The sequence below is a fragment of the Procambarus clarkii genome, chromosome 38, assembly GCF_040958095.1.
Source record: "Procambarus clarkii isolate CNS0578487 chromosome 38, FALCON_Pclarkii_2.0, whole genome shotgun sequence".
Taxonomy (NCBI): domain Eukaryota; kingdom Metazoa; phylum Arthropoda; class Malacostraca; order Decapoda; family Cambaridae; genus Procambarus; species Procambarus clarkii.
This window is the reverse complement of record NC_091187.1, coordinates 9459933-9479202: the sequence shown is the minus strand read 5'-3', so window position 1 is coordinate 9479202 and position 19270 is coordinate 9459933. Positions and strand designations below refer to the sequence as shown.

At 43.2% G+C, this 19270-nt stretch overlaps 1 protein-coding gene across 1 annotated transcript; it reads left to right on the top strand.

Moving 5' to 3' along the window:
* The first annotated feature begins 1272 nt into the window (after window positions 1-1272).
* On the top strand, window positions 1273-16723 carry sesB (stress-sensitive B). Its single transcript, XM_045764582.2, has 5 exons — window positions 1273-1505; window positions 5594-5727; window positions 7531-7658; window positions 9291-9715; window positions 16289-16723. The coding sequence occupies exons 1-5, from the start codon at window positions 1343-1345 to the stop codon at window positions 16363-16365; spliced, it is 927 nt and encodes a 308-aa protein (XP_045620538.1). The 5' UTR covers window positions 1273-1342; the 3' UTR covers window positions 16366-16723.
* The last annotated feature ends 2547 nt before the right edge of the window (window positions 16724-19270 follow it).

Below are 19270 nucleotides of genomic sequence, written 5' to 3'. Positions count from 1 at the left end.
CCGGAAGCACCTCAAGGTAACCCTAAAGCCTATCACTCATAATTAAAACAATTAAAGCATCAAATAGCCTATTCTGATCACCTTTATCTACACATTAACTCATTTAATTATATATTTATATATACAATAAGTTACATAGAGTTAGAATACATATTATAAAGTATTAACAGTCTTATAAACCCATTAACACCTATATAGCATTTCGGGCCTTATTCTATCACATAATATTAAGTAATTTCTAGCAAAATTTATACAATCATAAAAGGTCTATTGTATAAAATGTTAGAGAGATTAGTAAGTATATTAAACCACATTGAAATCTTTGACTGAAAACGTTGATATCTTGTTAATACGATATATAGATTAGTAAGCACATTTAAGCACACTGATAGCACATGTAACAACCTTATTTATATGTTATATAGGAGTTATATGGCTTAGGTACACCCATTTGCCCCTGACGATCTTTTCCAGCTGTATTATACAACCTACAGCAGGGATTTTGGCTTCGACGGGTAGGCGGTTCCGCGGGTTTTATTGTACTGATATATATATATACTGTATATAGATAGAACATATATATATATATTTATATTCGCATGGCAGAGAGGCCCCCACGTTATAGGACAAAGTTATGCGATGAATTGACTGTCTGGCTTGGCGTTAGAGGGGTACAAGAGGGGACGCCGCCCCCCGGGAGCCCATGTGACCAGGTCTGACCAATGCCAAGTTTGGTTGAAAATAACTAGATTGGTCCCAAACTTTGCAAAGATGTATAGGAATATTGCAAGACTGAGGTGCTAAGTTGGCTTTTATTTTTATTATTAATGTAGCGTAGTGGTGCAATAAAACAATTTTTGCATGTGGAGTTTGTTTGAAATGTAAATATACACACATTCTTGTTATAGAGAGATTGGAATACGGGAAATGAAATTTATATATACGTGTAATATTTCAAGTGAAAGATATAATGTTTAAGCCGATATATTTAAAGACTAGTTAAAGATCAGTTGAAAATATAAATAGGAGTTCAATATATTAACGAAAGAAGCTATTTTGCCCTATTTTCACGAAAAATAATTCGCGGGAAACAATACTTGGCATCCGTAGGTAGCTAGAGGCAGTGCACCTTTTAGAAAATGAAGCTGCAGCGGATATGACGTAGAGCTGACGTCATGAAAATAGAAGCTTGTGATTGGCGCAAATGTGACGTATTGATGACGTCACGGAAACGGACGCTTATGATTGGCCCACAGACGTAAATATTAGAATAGAGGTGGCGCGCCATCTCTGCCCGAGCCTCTTTCTCTCTCGTGATCTCCGCCGGACAAGAACCACCAACATGGGCAAGGCTCTGGACCCTATCAGCTTCCTGAAGGACTTTCTGGCCGGAGGCATCGCCGCCGCCATCTCCAAGACGGCCGTGGCGCCCATAGAGCGCGTCAAGCTGCTCCTACAGGTCCAGGCCGCCTCCAAACAGATCAGCGCCGAGAATGCCTACAAGGGTGAGTCAGGCCGCCATTTTGGCAGCCGGATATTTGTCCGGTTTAAGGGGGGGTTTAAGGGGGTTTAAAGGGGCTTGTGGGGGGTTTAGGGGGGCGTGGGGCCGGATAGGGAGGCTGGGGATGGGGTTAAATAAGGGTTTTGGGGGCTTGGGAGACACAGCCGGCTCCGGACAGCTGATGCGGCCATCTTGTTTTGTGCCGGTGATGGCCGGCTATCCCCGGCCCGGCTATCCCCTAGCCTGACCGGCTATCGTCCTTGACTGGCTATCCCAGGCCTGACCGGCTATCCCTTGGTTGGCTATCCTTGACCGGCTATCCCTTGGTTGGCTATCCTTGACCGGCTATCACCTGGCCTGGCCGGCTATCCTCCTTCACCGGCTATCGCTTGACTGGCTGTGTCCCTAGCCAGCTATCCCCCTTGGCCGGGTGTCCCAAGCCGGCTATCCTCCTTGACCGGCTATCACCTGGCCTGACCGGCTATCCCTTGGCCGGCTATCCCCTAGCCAGGCCGGCTATCGTCCTTCACCGGCTATCCCTTGACCGGCTGTGTCCTCTGGCCGACTATCCCTGGCCTAACCGGCTATCCCTTGACTGGCTATTCCCCTTGGCCGGCTGTAGCAGGACGCAGCTGGAGGCATCCGGCCTCACTAAATAGTCCCTTTAAGACCTCTTTACCTGAATTTACCTGAACTAGTGTGACCCCTTGAGGCCAGCAGGAAGCCGGCGGCTTGTCAAACTCACCCCCTGATCTTTTCCAGCTGTATTATAAAACCGGGAGAATGTCTTGTGCTGTTGACCCTTATTGTTCCCCTGGGGCCTAGCCACGGGTGTGGGTTAGGGGGGCGCCTAGCCACGGGTGTGGGTTAGGGGGGGAGGGCCTAGCCACGGGTGTGGGTTAGGGGGGGAGGGCCTAGCCACGGGTGTTGGTTAGGGGGGGAGGGCCTAGCCACGGGTGTGGGTTAGGGGGGGGGCCTAGCCACGGGTGTGGGTTAGGGGGGGGGCCTAGCCACGAGTGTTGGATGTGCTTATGTTACCATATCATACTGCTCCATGGCAGTATACCAGCATGATATACTGCTCCAGTATACCAGCATGATATACTGCTCCAGGATAACCTTCACTATGGGCCTGCGGGCCGCTCCAAGCAACAGTCTGGTGGACCAAACTCTCACAAGTCTCGCCTGGCCTCGGGCCGGGCTTGGGGGCAGTAGAAGAACTCCCAGAACCCCATCAACCAGGTTTCATCTATTTAGCTCAAGTTTTAAATTGATAGTAGACAAATGGACGATACAAATGGTCTATTATTGGTCTTGTAATAGACCAAATGGTCTATTATTTCCATTGGTAGGTTTAATAATTGGGGACACGGTGGTATTGGATGCGTGTCAGGTGGAGGCTATAGCTGTAATTGTTGGCATAAGGAATATCTCTTTAAAAACTGTGCTAAACTGAATTTGTAAATTAAGAGTAAGGGAAAAAGGTGCATTACAGGCAGGGTATTTAGCTCTGAACATAATACTCCCAAAATAATTAGGTTTTAATTCCCATAAATTGGCCAAATTTAAATTGTATTGATTTAAATATTGGGCAGGTAGTTATTCCTTAGGGAATGTAGTTTAGTGGCTGGATATAATGTGAACATGAATCAAGGGGAAATGATAGCGTAATGTTAATAATGTTAAAATCCAGGGATCCTTACACTGTCGGTATTTAAATGATTGGTGTCGCGCCTTGAGCACTGCTCGATACTCGCTCTCCCTTTCAGAGTGCCCAAGCACTTGGGGGTGGACGGTAGAGCGACGGTCTCACTTCATGCAGGTCGGCGTTCAATCCCCGATCGTCCACAAGTGGTTGGGCACCATTCCTTTCCCCCGTCCCCATCCCTTATCTGGATCCCTTCCCAGTGCTATATAGTCGTAATGGCTTGGCGCGCTCTCCTGATAGTTCCTTTCAGAGCGAGATGTGTGAGGCAATATAGAGAACGTGAATGGCATGAATGGACACAGTAACGCACCTAAATTATTAGGACGGCCAAGGCTCTCGATGTGCTCGATTCGATGTACGATGAAAATGAGACATAAAATATTTACAGTACATGGAAGATAATGAAAGGCCAAGTTCAAAATTTTCATAGTAAAAGAACACTGATGAAAGCCATAGAAGGAAATACAGAATAGGACCAGTAGGGAGTATAACTGGCATAGATAAAGTGCATTATGAACATGAGAGGGTGTTCAATACTCTTCCAGCACGCTTAATAATTATTGCTACAAGACAGGTGTACCACTTAAGCACCTAGCTAAGTATCTGCAGGAGGTGCTAGATCAATAGCGATATAGTGTGTAGTGGATATGTGGGCTGCTCGAGGCAATGTGTAGTTGGGGTAAAAACCCAACCTGGGGTACTACTACACCCTCGAGGATTCCCGAGACTTTTTCACTGAAGCTGAACCAGCGTTTCACACAGTTGCCCCCCCCCCCCCCCATGCACTCTGGCTGTGTCGTCCAGTAATTTTATCTCTGATGCCCCTCTTTCAATTGAGAAATCACAGAATGGTAATGCTATGTTGTATAATCGAAAGGGATTTGCAGGCGATGAGTCACAATAACGTGGCTAAAGTATGTTGACCAGACCACACACTAGAATGTGAAGGGACGACGACGACGTTTCGGTCCGTCCTGGACCATTCTAAAGTAGATTGTCGACTTGAGAGTGGTCCAGGACGGACCGAAACGTCGTCGTCCCTTTATATTCTAGTGTGGTCTGGTCGAAAGGGATTCGTCTATACAGGTCTCAGCCCAGCAAGTTTTCCCATTGGAAGTATCCATAAGGACATTTAACTAGGCTAATCTAAGTTTGGTTCCATTGGGCAAGTTACCATGTAATATGATAAAAGGAAGAATCCCTAGATTGTTTCAAGTTAGGTATGACATAGGGAGATTGGGTGGATATAAATAGGAACTGCCTTGAATGGCCCTTCTGCAGTTACATTCATTCTTGTGTTTTCTTAAGTTTGTCACGAAGAGGTATAGAACTAGTGTTTAAAATGGTGGCCCAAGAAGCAGTTTAATAGCTATGGTTAAGAAAAATGTTAGTCCTGAAATTGTTCAAATATGCAGGTTTTGATTGCCATGTTTTGGTAGAAATGGATGAATGTCAAAGTTTTATTAAGCATGTCGATAAGTCAATCGAGAGATAATCATTTATTATAGGCAGATTACTAATAATTTTGAAGTGCATTACAATACAGAAATCTGTTTTTCGGAGCTTTTTAGTTATACGTAGTAATGTTTGGAGAATTTCAGTAGTGTATTTCTGAAAGATTATCATGGACTTGTTTACAAATTTTCATTCACTTGAACAATCCCCACACTAGAAAATGGAGGGACGACGACGTCCCTTCAGGGACGAAGCTTAAATCAAATATAAATAGGCCTAAGGTCCAAGTCCTGCACACAGAACACGTACTGTGTGTTTAGTCCGACAGTCAAGGATTGGGCACCACCCCCCCCCCCCCCAATCCCAAATCCTTATCGTAACCCTCTCAAAGTGTTATATAGTCGTAATGACTTGTTTCCCCCAATTCCCTTCCCACCTAGATTGAGTGTCTGACCTTTAGACAGGATTTGCAAAATTGTTGACTAGCACGTCCATGCTGTGTGTGTACTACTAGCAGAATTTGTGCCCCACAATTACATAAGACAATTATTGTCGGAGGGATCAACTTGTGAACGTTTTACCATAAAAAGCCAGTTTGGTAGAAGGGAAATGTTGATATTGACTAACATAAGAACAAAGGCAACTGCAGAAGGCATATTGGCCCATACGAGGCAGCTCCTATTTATAACCACCCAATCCCACTCATATACATGTCCAACCCTCGCTTGAAACAATCGTGGGACGCACCTCCGCCACGTTACGCGGCAATTGGTTCCACAAATCAACAACCCTGTTACTGAACCAGTATTTACCCAAGTCTTTCCTAAATCTAAACTTATGCAATTTATACCCGTTGTTTCGTGTTCTGTCTACTACAGGTATTTTGTGTTAAATAGACGTGTCATTTTAACATTTTCTTTCCTTTGCAGGCATGGTAGACTGTTTTGTGCGTATCCCTAAAGAACAGGGAGTGCTTGCCTACTGGCGCGGTAACCTTGCCAACGTTATTCGTTATTTCCCCACTCAGGCCCTCAACTTTGCTTTCAAGGACAAATACAAACAGGTGGGTAATTCATACCTTATTTGTTTTTGTGATAATAAGGTTATCTTAAGATGATTTCGGGGCTTTTTAGTGTCCCCGCGGGGCCGGTCCTCGACCAGGCCTCCACCCCCAGGAAGCAGCCTGTGACAGCTGGCTAACACCCAGGTATACCTATTTTACTGCTAGGTAACAGGGGCATAGGGTGAAAGAAACTCTGCCCATTGTTTCTTGCCGGCGCCTGGGATCGAACCCAGGACCACAGGATCACAAGTCCAGCGTGCTGGACTTGTGATCAGGGCAAGCTGAAGTTGTGATAAACGGCAAGCTTTAAAATATTTGGCCTTGTATTACATAGAAATGATTTGAGATACAAATCCACAAGGGCCGTGACGAGGATTCGAACCTGCGTCAGAGAGCCACTCGGAGTGTGATTGAGATACGGTTGGTTTGCTATACTCTGCAAGAGGACTGTAATGATCTTAGTAGGAGAATTTGGTAGTGGTAATGTGCAAAATGCACACACACATGTAATATTATGTAATATTGAGAAGCTAGTAGCACACAGTAAGTGTGGAGCATTTATAGTAGACAAAGTGTCTTCCTACTGTGGGGGACTGTACTACGGGTTACTGAAGCTAGTATGCACTTCCAAAATGGTGGAATAGTTAAATTTGTATTAAAATTTAATTTCATTGTGCAGTTGAAAGGTGCAATCATGATTGGAAAGAGTGCTAAGCAGCACGGATACTTAAATGGATCCCAATGAAGAATTGTTAAATTTGAAATAGAGAGAGCTTAGTTTACCGTGTGCAATGAAGAATTATGGAAGGCAGAATTGTTAAATTTGAAATAGAGAGCTTAGTTTACTGTGTGCCTTGTATTAAGAGTACAACATGGGTAATGATTGACCAATTTAGATTCCAAAAATACTCGTTTTTGGATTGACTAATTAAAATATTGAAAGTGGGGAATAAATAACAGAGAATGGGTGGTGTGGCAGTTGGTAGAGTTTTAAAGGTAATGAATCATCATTGATCTGTGCTCTTAAGAATGTATGGTGTGGCAGAAGTTACTTGTTAGAAATAAGTTAAAGATTTTTAAAATAGGTTCAAAACATTAAACTGTATATCGTTGAGCGTGTGTGAAATCATTAAATGTTGAATTACTTTTAAGATGTCAAATCTAGTTTAACGCTGTCTTGGGTGGCCCTGTAAAACTTTTGCCAAGTCTGTAAATCCAATTTAGTCATGTCGTGATGTACTGTAAATCCACTTTGCTTGTTTTTAGGTAATTGAGGTATTGAAAAGATTTGTACATAGTTTTGTATATTGAGCCTTTCTATCTAGTTAATGTCTTGATAAAATTACTTGGGCATAGTTAAGAAATCTCTCTTAACTGGATTAATTGCAATGAATTTTTATTTTTGTGTTTTATAGTGAAGTTTTGACGTTATTTTAGAAAAGTAATCTAAATATGTGGCAGATGTTCAAGTATGTTTATTGAGACCAGAAATACATCTCAAAGGGATAGAGTAGCTTAGGTGAACAAATCCAGAAGGGCCGTGACGAGGATTCGAACCTGCGTCCGGGTGCATCCCAGACACTGCCTTAATCGACTGAGCTACGACAAGGTTAAATGCTCCCGGACGTAGGTTCGAATCCTCGTCACGGCCCTTGTGGATTTGTTCATTTGATGCATCACGTTAGTGATCTGTGTGTAGTAGCTTAGGTTATTTCTACCTTCCCCCTCCCCCCCCCCCCCCCCAGCAGCAGCAGAAGTGGGGTGATCAATTGTACGAAATTAACCATTTTGTTTTCTCCGTAGATTTTCCTTGGCGGTGTTGACAAGAAGAAGCAGTTCTGGCGGTTCTTCCTCGGTAATCTTGCCTCTGGTGGTGCTGCCGGTGCCACCTCCCTCTGCTTTGTCTACCCTCTTGACTTCGCGCGAACCAGGCGAGTTTCTGGGGGCAAGGAGACGTGGAAATGAAGGGACGACGACGATGTTCCGGTCCGTCCTGGACCATTCTAGAGTAGATTGTGAATGGTCCAGGACGGAGCGAAGCGTCGTCGTCCCTTCATTTTCTAGTGTGTGGTCTGGTTAACCTTTCAGCCACGTTGTGACTCCTCGTCTGCATGAGAAATGAAAGTTTGTGTACAGATAAGTTATCAGTAGATATGGCTTTAAAGAGATGCAGCTGGATTTTTAACTAAAGGCAAATGTTGGTATCTTTTGTGCTAGAAATATAAGTAGGGACATGTTTAGCACTAAGTTAAATATAGTTCATTATAGGCTAAACAGACTTAAAGGTAATTAGTAATTTTAACAATGAATCTAGAGTTAAATTTGCATCGGTACTGTACTCGGTCATTGACTAGTAAGTATAAATATGGCGTAACTTTAAGTACAGTATATTTAAGGGGGCGTCTGGTTGTTATAGTGAAAGTTGTTCAATGTCAACCAATATTAATTTTCTAGTTGTATATGAAAAAGTGCTTAAATTGTCCCATGTTTCAGTACTGCAGCGTAAATAGAAAGGGAGTTTTTTTTTTGTTTTTTTCAACGTTTTTTACACATTTTCAAGTCCACACTTCAGAACACACGTTTCAGATATAATTATTCTGTGACACTTTTCTGACACATTAGCATATAATAAAGGATTTGGGGATTTAGAATTTCCAAAACATCTTTAGTTTTTTCCTAATACAAATGTTAAAAGTTGCCCAAAATTTTTTGTAAATATGGCATGTTTATTGCTATTATAAAATCAATAAATGAACTTAGAGAAAAATGAAAGCCCCCCCAATGTAGAGACATGCCCTCCACATATACTGTGTAAGTTTCATGTAAATTGAATAAAAAAGGAATCAGTTTTGTTAACGTTTGTGTCAATTGAAAAAATAACAGAAATGAATAAAGTCTAAGGTTCTAAAATCTGTGGCTGAGGTTGACATCAATCAATTTTCTCCAAAATTGGCATCCTTACAGATAGGCTTACGTACAGGCAGGTGTGTAAGTTTGATGCAAATCACCCCCCCCCCCCCCCCCCCCAAAAAATCCAATTAAACTAATTATAATTGTTTAATATATGCTATTGTGATAGCAAAGAGTTGTAGTTATGATTTCAGTTGACACTTTTGATTGATAATCGATTTTGACCATTTTTGCATAATTTTCACAACTACTTCAATATTTTTTTTCTCCCTTCCTATTTATGCTACGATGCTGAAACTTGGACCAGATGAAACACTTTTCATATAGAACTTGTCAAAAAAGTTTGATTGAAGTCGAATGAGTTTTCATTTTTGCATTTTTGGACCCAGATCCCAACCAGACGCCCCCTTAAGGCTGGATGCGTAGTTCAATTAAAATCAGTATGATGATTTTGTGTACTTCGCCTTGAGGTGTTTTCGAGGCTTAACGTCCCCGTGGCCCGGTCTTCGACCAGGCTGTTGGACGCGGCTGCTCGCAGCCTGATGTTTGTCACAGCCTGGTTGATATGTATCCTTTGGAATACATGCCAGGCAGTTTGTAATTTATATAATATGTGCCATGAACAAAATGTCTTACTCGGGCTGCTTTTACAGGTTGGCTGCCGACATTGGCAAGGGCCCTGAACAGCGTGAATTCAAGGGGTTGGGCGACTGCCTCGTGAAGATCTTCAAAGCAGATGGCCTCATTGGTCTTTACAGAGGGTTCGGCGTATCAGTACAAGGCATCATTATTTACCGTGCTGCCTTCTTCGGCTTCTACGACACGGCTAAGGGCATGCTTCCGGAGAAGAGTGGTGGCATTTTCATCTCTTGGGTGATTGCTCAGACTGTAACTACGATCTCTGGCATTATTTCGTATCCATTTGACACCGTGCGTAGGCGCATGATGATGCAGTCTGGCCGCAAAGGAGGCGATATCATGTACAAGAACACAATCGATTGCTGGAAGAAGATTGCAAAGAATGAAGGGTCTGCTGCCTTCTTCAAGGGTGCATTCTCAAACGTCCTTCGTGGTACAGGTAAATACAATATACATTTCTTTTCAATTATGTATTGATATCTCAAATTTTCTTTCGCTGTTATAGTACAGTGGCACCTCGATTAACGAGCGGCTGTATCTACGAGTATTTGGAGTAACGATCGAGCCACTCGCAGAACATTTGTCTCTACTGACGAGTTTTTCCTCGATTAACAAGCGTTTATGCTGGTTCTTGGAGACCTTTTACGACAGTTTTGTTGTTGTTTCGCAAGACTAGTTTTCCACATGAGCTCGGTGCTGGAACGGATTAAACTCGTTAATCGAGGTGTCACTATTTTGCACAATTTATAAGCCGTTACTCAAATTTTTGCTATTACATGTCGTTATAATTTGGCCGAGCAATAAGGTCTATTACTGAAGTTAGCCTTAATATATTATTTAAACCTTGCAAATCTTGAATGGCCAAGTATCTCCTGGTACTAGTTTTCTAGCGCACCCTTCTCTCTGGGTCTGGCCCATTGCCACATTCCCTGCTATAATTGGTACGAGCGTAGATGAACCCCTGCACAGATTAGTTTGTTTTAAATAAATTGTTTGGGTTATAACTGAAGTTGTTGTGGAAATGCAATCTAACTAAAGATGCAAAATGCTAACTTGAAGTTACCTTGAAGTGTTTCCGGGGCTTAGCATCCCCACGGCCCGGTCGTCAACCAGGCTGCCTGGTTGCTGGACTGGTCAACCAGGCTGTTTGATGTGGCTGCTCGCAGCCTGATGTATGAATTGATTAGGTATTGATTGCCTGGTTGATCAGATATTCTTTGAAGGTGTTTATTCAGTTCTCTTGAACACTGTGAGGGGTCGGCCAGTTATGTGTAGTGGAAGCGTGTTGAACAGTCTCACGCCTCTGATGTTGATAGTTCACTCTTGAACACTGTGAGGGGTCAGCCAGTTATGTGTAGTGGAAGCGTGTTGAACAGTCTCGGGCCTCTGATGTTGATAGTTCTCTCTTGAACACTGTGAGGGGTCAGCCAGTTATGCCCCTTATGTGTAGTGGAAGCGTGTTGAACAGTCTCGGGCCTCTGATGTTGATAGTTCTCTCTTGAACACTGTGAGGGGTCGACCAGTTATGTGTAGTGGAAGCGTGTTGAACAGTCTCGGGCCTCTGATGTTGATAGTTCTCTCTTGAACACTGTGAGGGGTCGGCCAGTTATGTGTAGTGGAAGCGTGTTGAACAGTCTCGGGCCTCTGATGTTGATAGTTCACTCTTGAACACTGTGAGGGGTCTGCCCCTTATGTGTAGTGGAAGCGTGTTGAACAGCACACTAGTGAAACTTTAATCAGGGGGATGGGGTACATTGGACCTGCTCACAAAGGTGGGGAGGAAGTAGTAAACACTACCCCCAATGTATGGCCCAGTGGGTACCAGAGACACAGTCCAGGTAACAAACTACCAGTAAGATGGACAAAAGTCTGGATATTAGCCCAAGACTTGTTGGAAGATACGGTACAAGGAAAACGGCAAACTTTTGAAGTGGCCGTGATCATGTGCTTGGTGAGGGATAGTCTCAAGAGGACAGGGATGCATCCCCAGCCAGTCAATAGAATAACTCCTCCAATGGCTAAGACGCCGCCTTTACCAAAGGCAGCAACATAGGAAGGAAAGTGCTACGAAACCCCAGAACACCCAAAGAGGAAACCGGTGAACCAAAAGCCGGCCAAGGGGAAATAGCTTGGACCTTGCGAACCCGGTGGTGGTTACCTTGAGTGAGGACAGCGGTTATCTCGATTTTGGGGTTTGGTGTCCTCGACCAGGCCTCCACCCTCAGGAAGCAGCCCCTTAGCAGCTGTTTAACTCCCAGGTACCTATTTACTGCTAGGTAACAGATGCCCTGATGCCCATCAGGGCGAAAGAAACATTTTGCCCATTTGTGTCTGCCTCCACCGGGGATCGAACCCGGAACCTCAGGACTGCGAATCCGAAACGCTGTCCACTCAGCTGTCAGGCCCCCTGAGGACATAACTGGAGGAACGAGAACCCCCGAGCCAAATCCTGCTCGAGGGAACAAACACCCTATAGGAAAAGTTGAGGCTCGCACTAAACAGTAGGCAGATAACTGAGGGGCTTTACAAGAGCAAAGATGATCTTGCAAGCATAGAACTGCTTCGTTAGCAAGGGTAGCAGAATACCAGACCCAACCATGGTGAACTCCGGACACAACCGTGACGTCCACCGTAACTTGTAACCCAAACCTAGTGGCTTGGTAAGGGAACAAACCCCAGGCAGACTGTCGGTGGAACACACATTCTGTATTGTTTTGTTTTCATGGCTTTTCTGGCACATCTAAGCATCTTTTAAGTCCAAAAATATGCAATAAATGAAAACTCGTTCGATTTCGATCAAACTTTTTTGACAAGTTGTTGGCTCTTGGACAAGGCTCTTGGGTATTAGGAGCTGCTGAAGGTGTTCTAGGGCTCTTGGACAAGGCTCTTGGGTATTAGGAGCTGCTGAAGGTGTTCTAGGGCTCTTGGACAAGGCTCTTGGGTATTAGGAGCTGCTGAAGGTGTTCTAGGGCTCTTGGACGAGGATCTTGGGTATTAGGAGCTGCTGAAGGTGTTGTAGGGCTCTTGGACGAGGATCTTGGGTATTAGGAGCTGCTGAAGGTGTTCTAGGGCTCTTGGACGAGGATCTTGGGTATTAGGAGCTGCTGAAGGTGTTCTAGGGCTCTTGGACAAGGTTCTTGGATATTAGCTGCTGAAGGTGTTCTAGGGCTCTTGGACGAGGATCTTGGGTATTAGGAGCTGCTGAAGGTGTTCTAGGGCTCTTGGACAAGGCTGCTTTACACAGTATCTTGTGACTCACATTGTGAAATAAGTGGAATGTTTATCAGTGCAATGTAAAGCAGTGTGAAAATCGTGTAATCTTGGTATTGTTGATGTATAGCAGATGCCGAACCATTTGGCCAAATATTTTTAATTTTCTTCAATTTTATAAAACACTTGATGAAAATGGGATGCATTTTATGTAATACGTATGGCATTTTTGACACATCCAGTTAATTTATCCTATTAATACATGCGTATTTTGAATTGTTTTCTTAAAGCCAGTTTTATGTATTATGGGAGTCAGTCGGCCGAGCGGACAGCACACTGGACTTGTGATCCTGTGGTCCTGGGTTCGATCCCAGGCGCCAGTGAGAAACAATGAGCAGTTTTTCACCCTATGCCCCTGTTACCTAGCAGTAAACTAGGTACCTGGGTGTTAGTCAGCTGTCACGGGCTGCTTCCTGGGGGTGGAGGCCTGGTCGAGGACCGGGCCGCGGGAACACTAATAAAAAAGCCCCGAAATCATCTCGAGATAACCATAGTTTCACATTGCAATAGCCACCTATATAAAGATGGTAAGCTCACACGTGTGGGGGTCCGTGGTTCGTGACCACTACAGCTCGGGTCTCAGGCTTGGCTCAGGCCACGAGCCCGAGGCCGGGCTCGTGGAGTAAACATACTCCGGAAACACTCCAGGGTGAATGAGACGTTTATTTCCACCGACGTGTGAATGACACTTTATATGGTAACCTTTTGCTTTTAGCGAGCTTATCAAGCTGTTGAGTTCCATTGGTAGACATTGTTTACATTTCTAGGTGAAATATGTCAACAGATTGGGTTACTGTTTGGCTGCATGTTTATTGGGGCTTTGGGGTTCTTAAATCTTGGTCTACAGGGTCATATGGAGGCGGCTGTTCGTCAGTATCTTCCAGGAGAGTGATTTTCCGTCCCTCCGAATCCAGGAGGATTCTGCGGAGGCGTTGGCAGGTCATGTCCCGCCTTCTAGCCTGCAACCTGCCATTGGAACTTTGTTGCAAGTGGTGATTTGAGATGTATAGCAATACCTTTATTGACTAGGAACTCATGACAAGTTCTGACTAACTTACAAATAGTCCTGGTACATTAGTCATGCATAAAGTGAATGTTGGCAAATGTACATTTCTCAAACACTAATACAAAGGTGCGCTGGTAAGATTTATTAAACCCAAATTAATTTGCCCCTAAAACATTCAAATAGCCATTTTTTTAAGATGACTAAATGGAGTTTGACCAACAAGATTTTTTAATGTCAATTACAGGGACTTGTAATGAACGGGACAAATTTGTGATATTAGAATAGTCATACCAGGTGCTGCAGTATAAAACATAATACAGGCAGGTTTATGCAAAGCTTCCAAATGCACTACGGGCTCACCATAGCCCCGTGCTACTTGGAATTTTTTGTTCCAGGTAGCGAATCTTAAACAACATTATTCCAAATGCATTGTTACTGCGTTGTAGGGAAGCATAGTAGTTTGCTGTGGGGGTGGGGGGGGCCTATTGCTAGGTTGTTTTTAAGTCTGTTCACGTGTGCACACGACTAATTTTCTTCCCCCACTGCAATCTTCCTCAAACAATTGACTTTACTCGTTCACTTTTCTCTCTATAGTTCAAGCATAAAATTGAGATGCGTAAAAATATTGGACGTTGGCAGATTTTGGGGTGTTAGGTGGTAGTTCTGTGGTCAAGGAAAATGCGTACCAATATCATGGTAACGTGATGATCAAATAAACAAATCGACAACGGCCTTGATGAGGCATCGACCCTTCATTCGATATATCGTGTGATTTGTGTATTGAAGTAGAGGTGTCCGAGGTATAACTATTTGGTTGACAGCCTGGGTGCATGGGAGGGAATTCTTTGACACCCTGGTTATCTTGAGATGATTTCGGGGCTTTTCAGTGTCCCAGCGGCCCGGTCCTCGACCAGGCCTCCAAATGGTTAGACTTCGGTGGAAGCCTTGGGGGTCCTCGTGGGGGGGGGGGCAGTAGCACTCCAAGTTGCAATTTTAACATGTCGTGGTACAGTTTACTAGAGCGAGTCTAGGAACACTCGGTGCATAGATTCAAACCCTCATCAAGGCCCTTGTGGATTTTGTTAAAGGAGAAAATTGGAAGAATTAACATGGCTTATTTATACAACATTACTGTACGTGTACAGCATAACTACGGATGATATCGTGTAGCATGTGAAGAGCAGAGGTGCCATAGGCACAATTAGGGAGAACTGTATAAACATCAGAGGTCCACGGTTGTTCAACGTCCTCCCAGCGAGCATAAGAAATATTGCCGGAACAACCGTGGACATCTTCAAGAGGAAACTAATCATTTTATCCGAGTGCCGGATGAACCAGACTGGTGGATATGTGGGCCTGTGGGTCAATGCAAGCAACAGCCTGGTGGACCAAACTAGCCAGTCAAGCTTGGCCTCGGGCCGGGCATGGGGAGAACAACTCTCAGAACACCCATCAACCAGGCATCAGACTGCAACTGTCGATGTAGATTACTAAGAAACGGCCCTGCACCTTTCACTTGTGTGGGGGCCCCCAGGCTTAGTGCTTTCATTATGTTGTGTAGCCCCCTTCCATGTATATTCCGTATGCCACCAGACTGGTCCCGGAGAGGAATGAGTTTCGAGGAAAGGCTAAGGGAGCTGAACCTCACAACCCTGGAAAATAGAAGAGTAAGGGGAGACATGATAACCACCTACAAAATTCTCGGGAATTGACAGGGTGGACAAAGACAAACTCTTTAGTGTGGGTGGAACACGAACAAGGGGACACAGGTGGAAACTTAGTACCCAGATGAGCCACAGATGTTAGAATTTTTTCAGTGTCGCGAATAGTTAACAGGTGGAATGCACTAGGAAGTAATGTGGTGGAGGCTGACTCCACACAGTTTCAAATGTAGATATGATAGAGCCCAGTAGGCTCAGGAATCTGTACACCAGTTGATTGACAGTTGAGAGGTGGGACCAAAGAGCCAGAGCTCAACCTCAGTCACAGATGGCAGCACCTTAGACTTTATTTTTTACTTGAATGTTTGTTACTTGAAAATGAATCTTTCATTTTTTATTCAATTTACATGAAACTTACATATTATATGTAAATTTTATGTCTAAAATCTTAAGCAAGCATTTTTATCTTAGAGTTCATTTATTGACTTTATAATAGCAATAAACATGATATATTTGCATAATTTGGGGAACTTAGACTATTTGTATTAGGAAAACTAAAGACGTTTTGGAAAATCCCTTGCAAGAGATCCTTTATTATATGTTAATGTGTCATAGAATGATTATATCTGAAAGGTGTGGTTGTAAACTTACACTTGAAAATGTGTAAAATTTGTTAAAAAAAAATAAATGTTAAAAATCTCCCTTACTATTTAGCCTACAGTACTGAAACTTAGAATAATTGCAGTCCTTTTCATATACAACTAGTGAAAAATAATGGTTGACACTGAACAACTACTTTACTGTATCCAAATACTGCCCCCCTTAAAAGGATCAAAAGGTTTAAAATTGTGTAGGAATGATTTACCGAAGCATTTGTTGTTCATACCCATTTTGTCATGGCGGGTTAGATGTGGAACTCGGGTTAATAAAATTAGATTTAGAGGGTTTACTTGTATTAATTTCAAATTTGACTTTGTGAATTAGTGTTATAATTCTTGCTGTTAACATTGTTGACGGTTTAAATAACATGAACTTTTAACTTTGTATTTTAACACGAGTACTGAACCTTCCACAGGTGGTGCCCTCGTGCTGGTGATGTACGACGAGATCCAGCTGCTGCTCTTCGGTACAAAGTCTGGCGGTGGAGAGTAAAAATTTCATCTATTATACCAAATTGTCGATCTGCTCGAGCAAGCAACAGCCAGGGAGGGATGGGCAGGCAGGTGTTGCGGACGGGTCGTGGGCCAAGCATGTACAAATCACTGTCAAGGCCCGTTACCTATCCTCATATCATAGTTCCATGAACTGTACTTGCCTGTCCAGGAAAGAAAAGATCTAAAAGAGGCCCTTGTTCATATTTCATTTTTTAAAAGCCCCTTGAATGGGGGGTTTTGGAATATAGTTTGTACAGAATCACTTATCAATGCATAAGCCCCATCGTCATAACTTTTCAATGGCAAAACCATTCCTGTAATAAATTATCATAAGTTAAATAAAAATTGTAAATTTACACTTTGTTGGTACTGTCCTATTGAGACATAACTTGACTATTTGAGATATATACAAGTTGTTACATTCTTGTACAGCCACTAGTACGCGTAGCGTTTCGGGCAAGTCCTTAATCCTATGGTCCCTGGAATACGATCCCCTGCCGCGAAGAATCGTTTTTTCATCCAAGTACACATTTTACTGTTGCGTTAAACAGAGGCTACAGTTAAGGAATTGCGCCCAGTAAATACTCCCCGGCCAGGATACGAACCCATGACATAGCGCTCGCGGAACGCCAGGCGAGTGTCTTACCACTACACCACGGAGACTGTATTCTTTAAAATGACTTGAAGTTAATTTTTGCAATCTCTTACACGGTACTGTACTGCTATATTATGTACTGAGAATTAGATTTTAGACATTTAAATGGTACAATTACACAAGAAGTCATGCTCTAGTTTGGCCATTTGCCAGAATTGATAACTATTATACAGCATTTGATCTAAAGATGTATGCATTAAAAGCACCCTACAGCTTTTAAAAGGTCAATGGTGCTACATATCCTTCCCGGTTTGGTGCCTTCTATTGATAATTACTTTTAAAAGGTCAGGTGTACTATGCACATTAACCTAGAACAAAATGGCATGCCTTAAAAGGGCCTTAATTTCATAAGCTAGTGTTGGCTAAAGTTTAGTGAACAAACCAAAGCAAAAATCTAGCATTAGCTAGGATTGACGAAGGGATTATTGAAACTTTCAAATCCAGGATTACATCACTATTAATCCCTTAATGGTCTGGCAATAGTACTTCCCTTTCTTAGCAGGATAATACTGTATTAAAATGGAGAACACCCAGGATAAAGCACATTGAATTACGCTTTCCAGGTGTGCACTAAACAAAGATGGGTGTAATTACTTTCATGGAAAACACGGCAGGCCAGGGGGCCCAAATTTACAGCACACAGTAAAAAGTCTTAAGAGCGAACAACATACAGGAAATACAGAATAGAGCCAGCGAAGGTTCCATATGCACGATCTCACTGAACCTCAAGAGGTTCATGGCTATTTGACATTATTCGAGCAAACTTTATTGCACAAAGTGGTTTGAGAGATGATAATAGCTTTAAGAACTGTTAGACCTGGGTTATAGATGTGGGCTCTGGGCTGTGTTGGACCAAAGTATCACAAATCAAGCCTGGCCTAAGGTTACCTTAAGGTGCTTCCGGGGCTTAGCGTCCCCACGCTAAGCCCCGGCGTAAGTCCCCGTGGGGACGCTAAGCCCCGGAAGCACCTTAAGGTAACCTTAGGCCAGGCTTGATTTGTGATACTTTGGTCCAACACTTGCTTGAAGCAACCCAGAGGCCCACATCTACAACCCAGGGGTCAGATTCACGAAAGAACTTACGCAAGCACTTACGAACCTGTACATCTTTTCTCAATCTTTGGCGGCTTCGTTTACAATTATTAAACAGTTAATGAGCTCCGAAGCACCAGGAGGCTGTTTACAACAATAAAAACAGTTGAATGGCAAGTTTTCATGCTTGTAAACTTTTTAATAAATGTAACCAAAGCCGTCTATGATTGAGGAAAGATGTACACGTTCTTAAGTGTTTGCGTAAGTCCTTTCGTGAATCTGGCCCCAGGTCTAACAATTCTTAAAGCTATTATTCCGCTTTCTGACCTCCTGAAAGCGGAACACCTTGCAATAACCTACTCCAAGTATACCATTTACAGCCATAAGATATGGTGGAATGAATGTTAAACTGAAAAAAGATAGGGGACAAAGGGACCAGTTTAGGGCGCTAGAAAAAGCCAAAGGCAAGTTCTTCAAAGAGGAAACTAGATTTATTCCTCCAAGGAGTGCCGGACCAACCGAGCTGTGGTGGGTATGTGGGCCTGCGGGCCGCTCAAAGCAACAGCCTGGTGGACCAAACTCTCACAAGTCTCACTCTCACTTGGGGAGGAGAAGAACTCCCAGAACCCCATCAACCAGGTATCAAGTGAAAAATGTAATAACTGCAGAAGTGCTGGAGAATATAATTTCTCAGCTTTGTAGGGGACAATGACAACAAAATTATTGTATACTTAAAACTTTGATACATTAGAAGAGAATACTCTGAATGATGAAATACAGAAGCAGTTTCTCTCAAAAGTGTAGCATTATTGATATACAGTACAATACATGGGCCAGATTCACGAAAGCACTTACAAACCTGTACACCTTTTCTCAATCTTTGGCGGCTTTGTTTCCAATTATTAAACAGTTAATGAGCTCCGAAGCACCAGGAGGCTGTTTATAACATTAACAACAGTTGAATGGCAAGTTTTCATGCTTGTAAACTGTTTAATAAATGTAACCAAAGCCGTCAAAGATGGAGGAAAGATGTACACGTTCGTAAGTGCTTTCGTGAATCTGGCCCCATGACTTTTACACGAGTCACAATGGAGACTTGCAGAGGGTTCTCAATCAAATTGTTCCAGGTTCAATTACTGGATTGGACGAGATGTTTTAAGCATCATTTCCTAACTGATGTTTATCTAGGAGTGAACATGTACCCAAGAATTAGGCC

What these genes read in the sequence shown, in the direction of transcription:
- sesB (XM_045764582.2), top strand. Translation starts at nt 1,343, where the DNA reads ATGGGCAAGGCTCTGGACCCTATCAGCTTCCTGAAGGACTTTCTGGCC. An exon ending in CTTGACTTCGCGCGAACCAG is followed by an intron (nt 7,659 to 9,290) that starts GCGAGTTTCTGG and finishes CTGCTTTTACAG; the next exon opens with GTTGGCTGCCGACATTGGCA. An exon ending in AAACGTCCTTCGTGGTACAG is followed by an intron (nt 9,716 to 16,288) that starts GTAAATACAATA and finishes AACCTTCCACAG; the next exon opens with GTGGTGCCCTCGTGCTGGTG.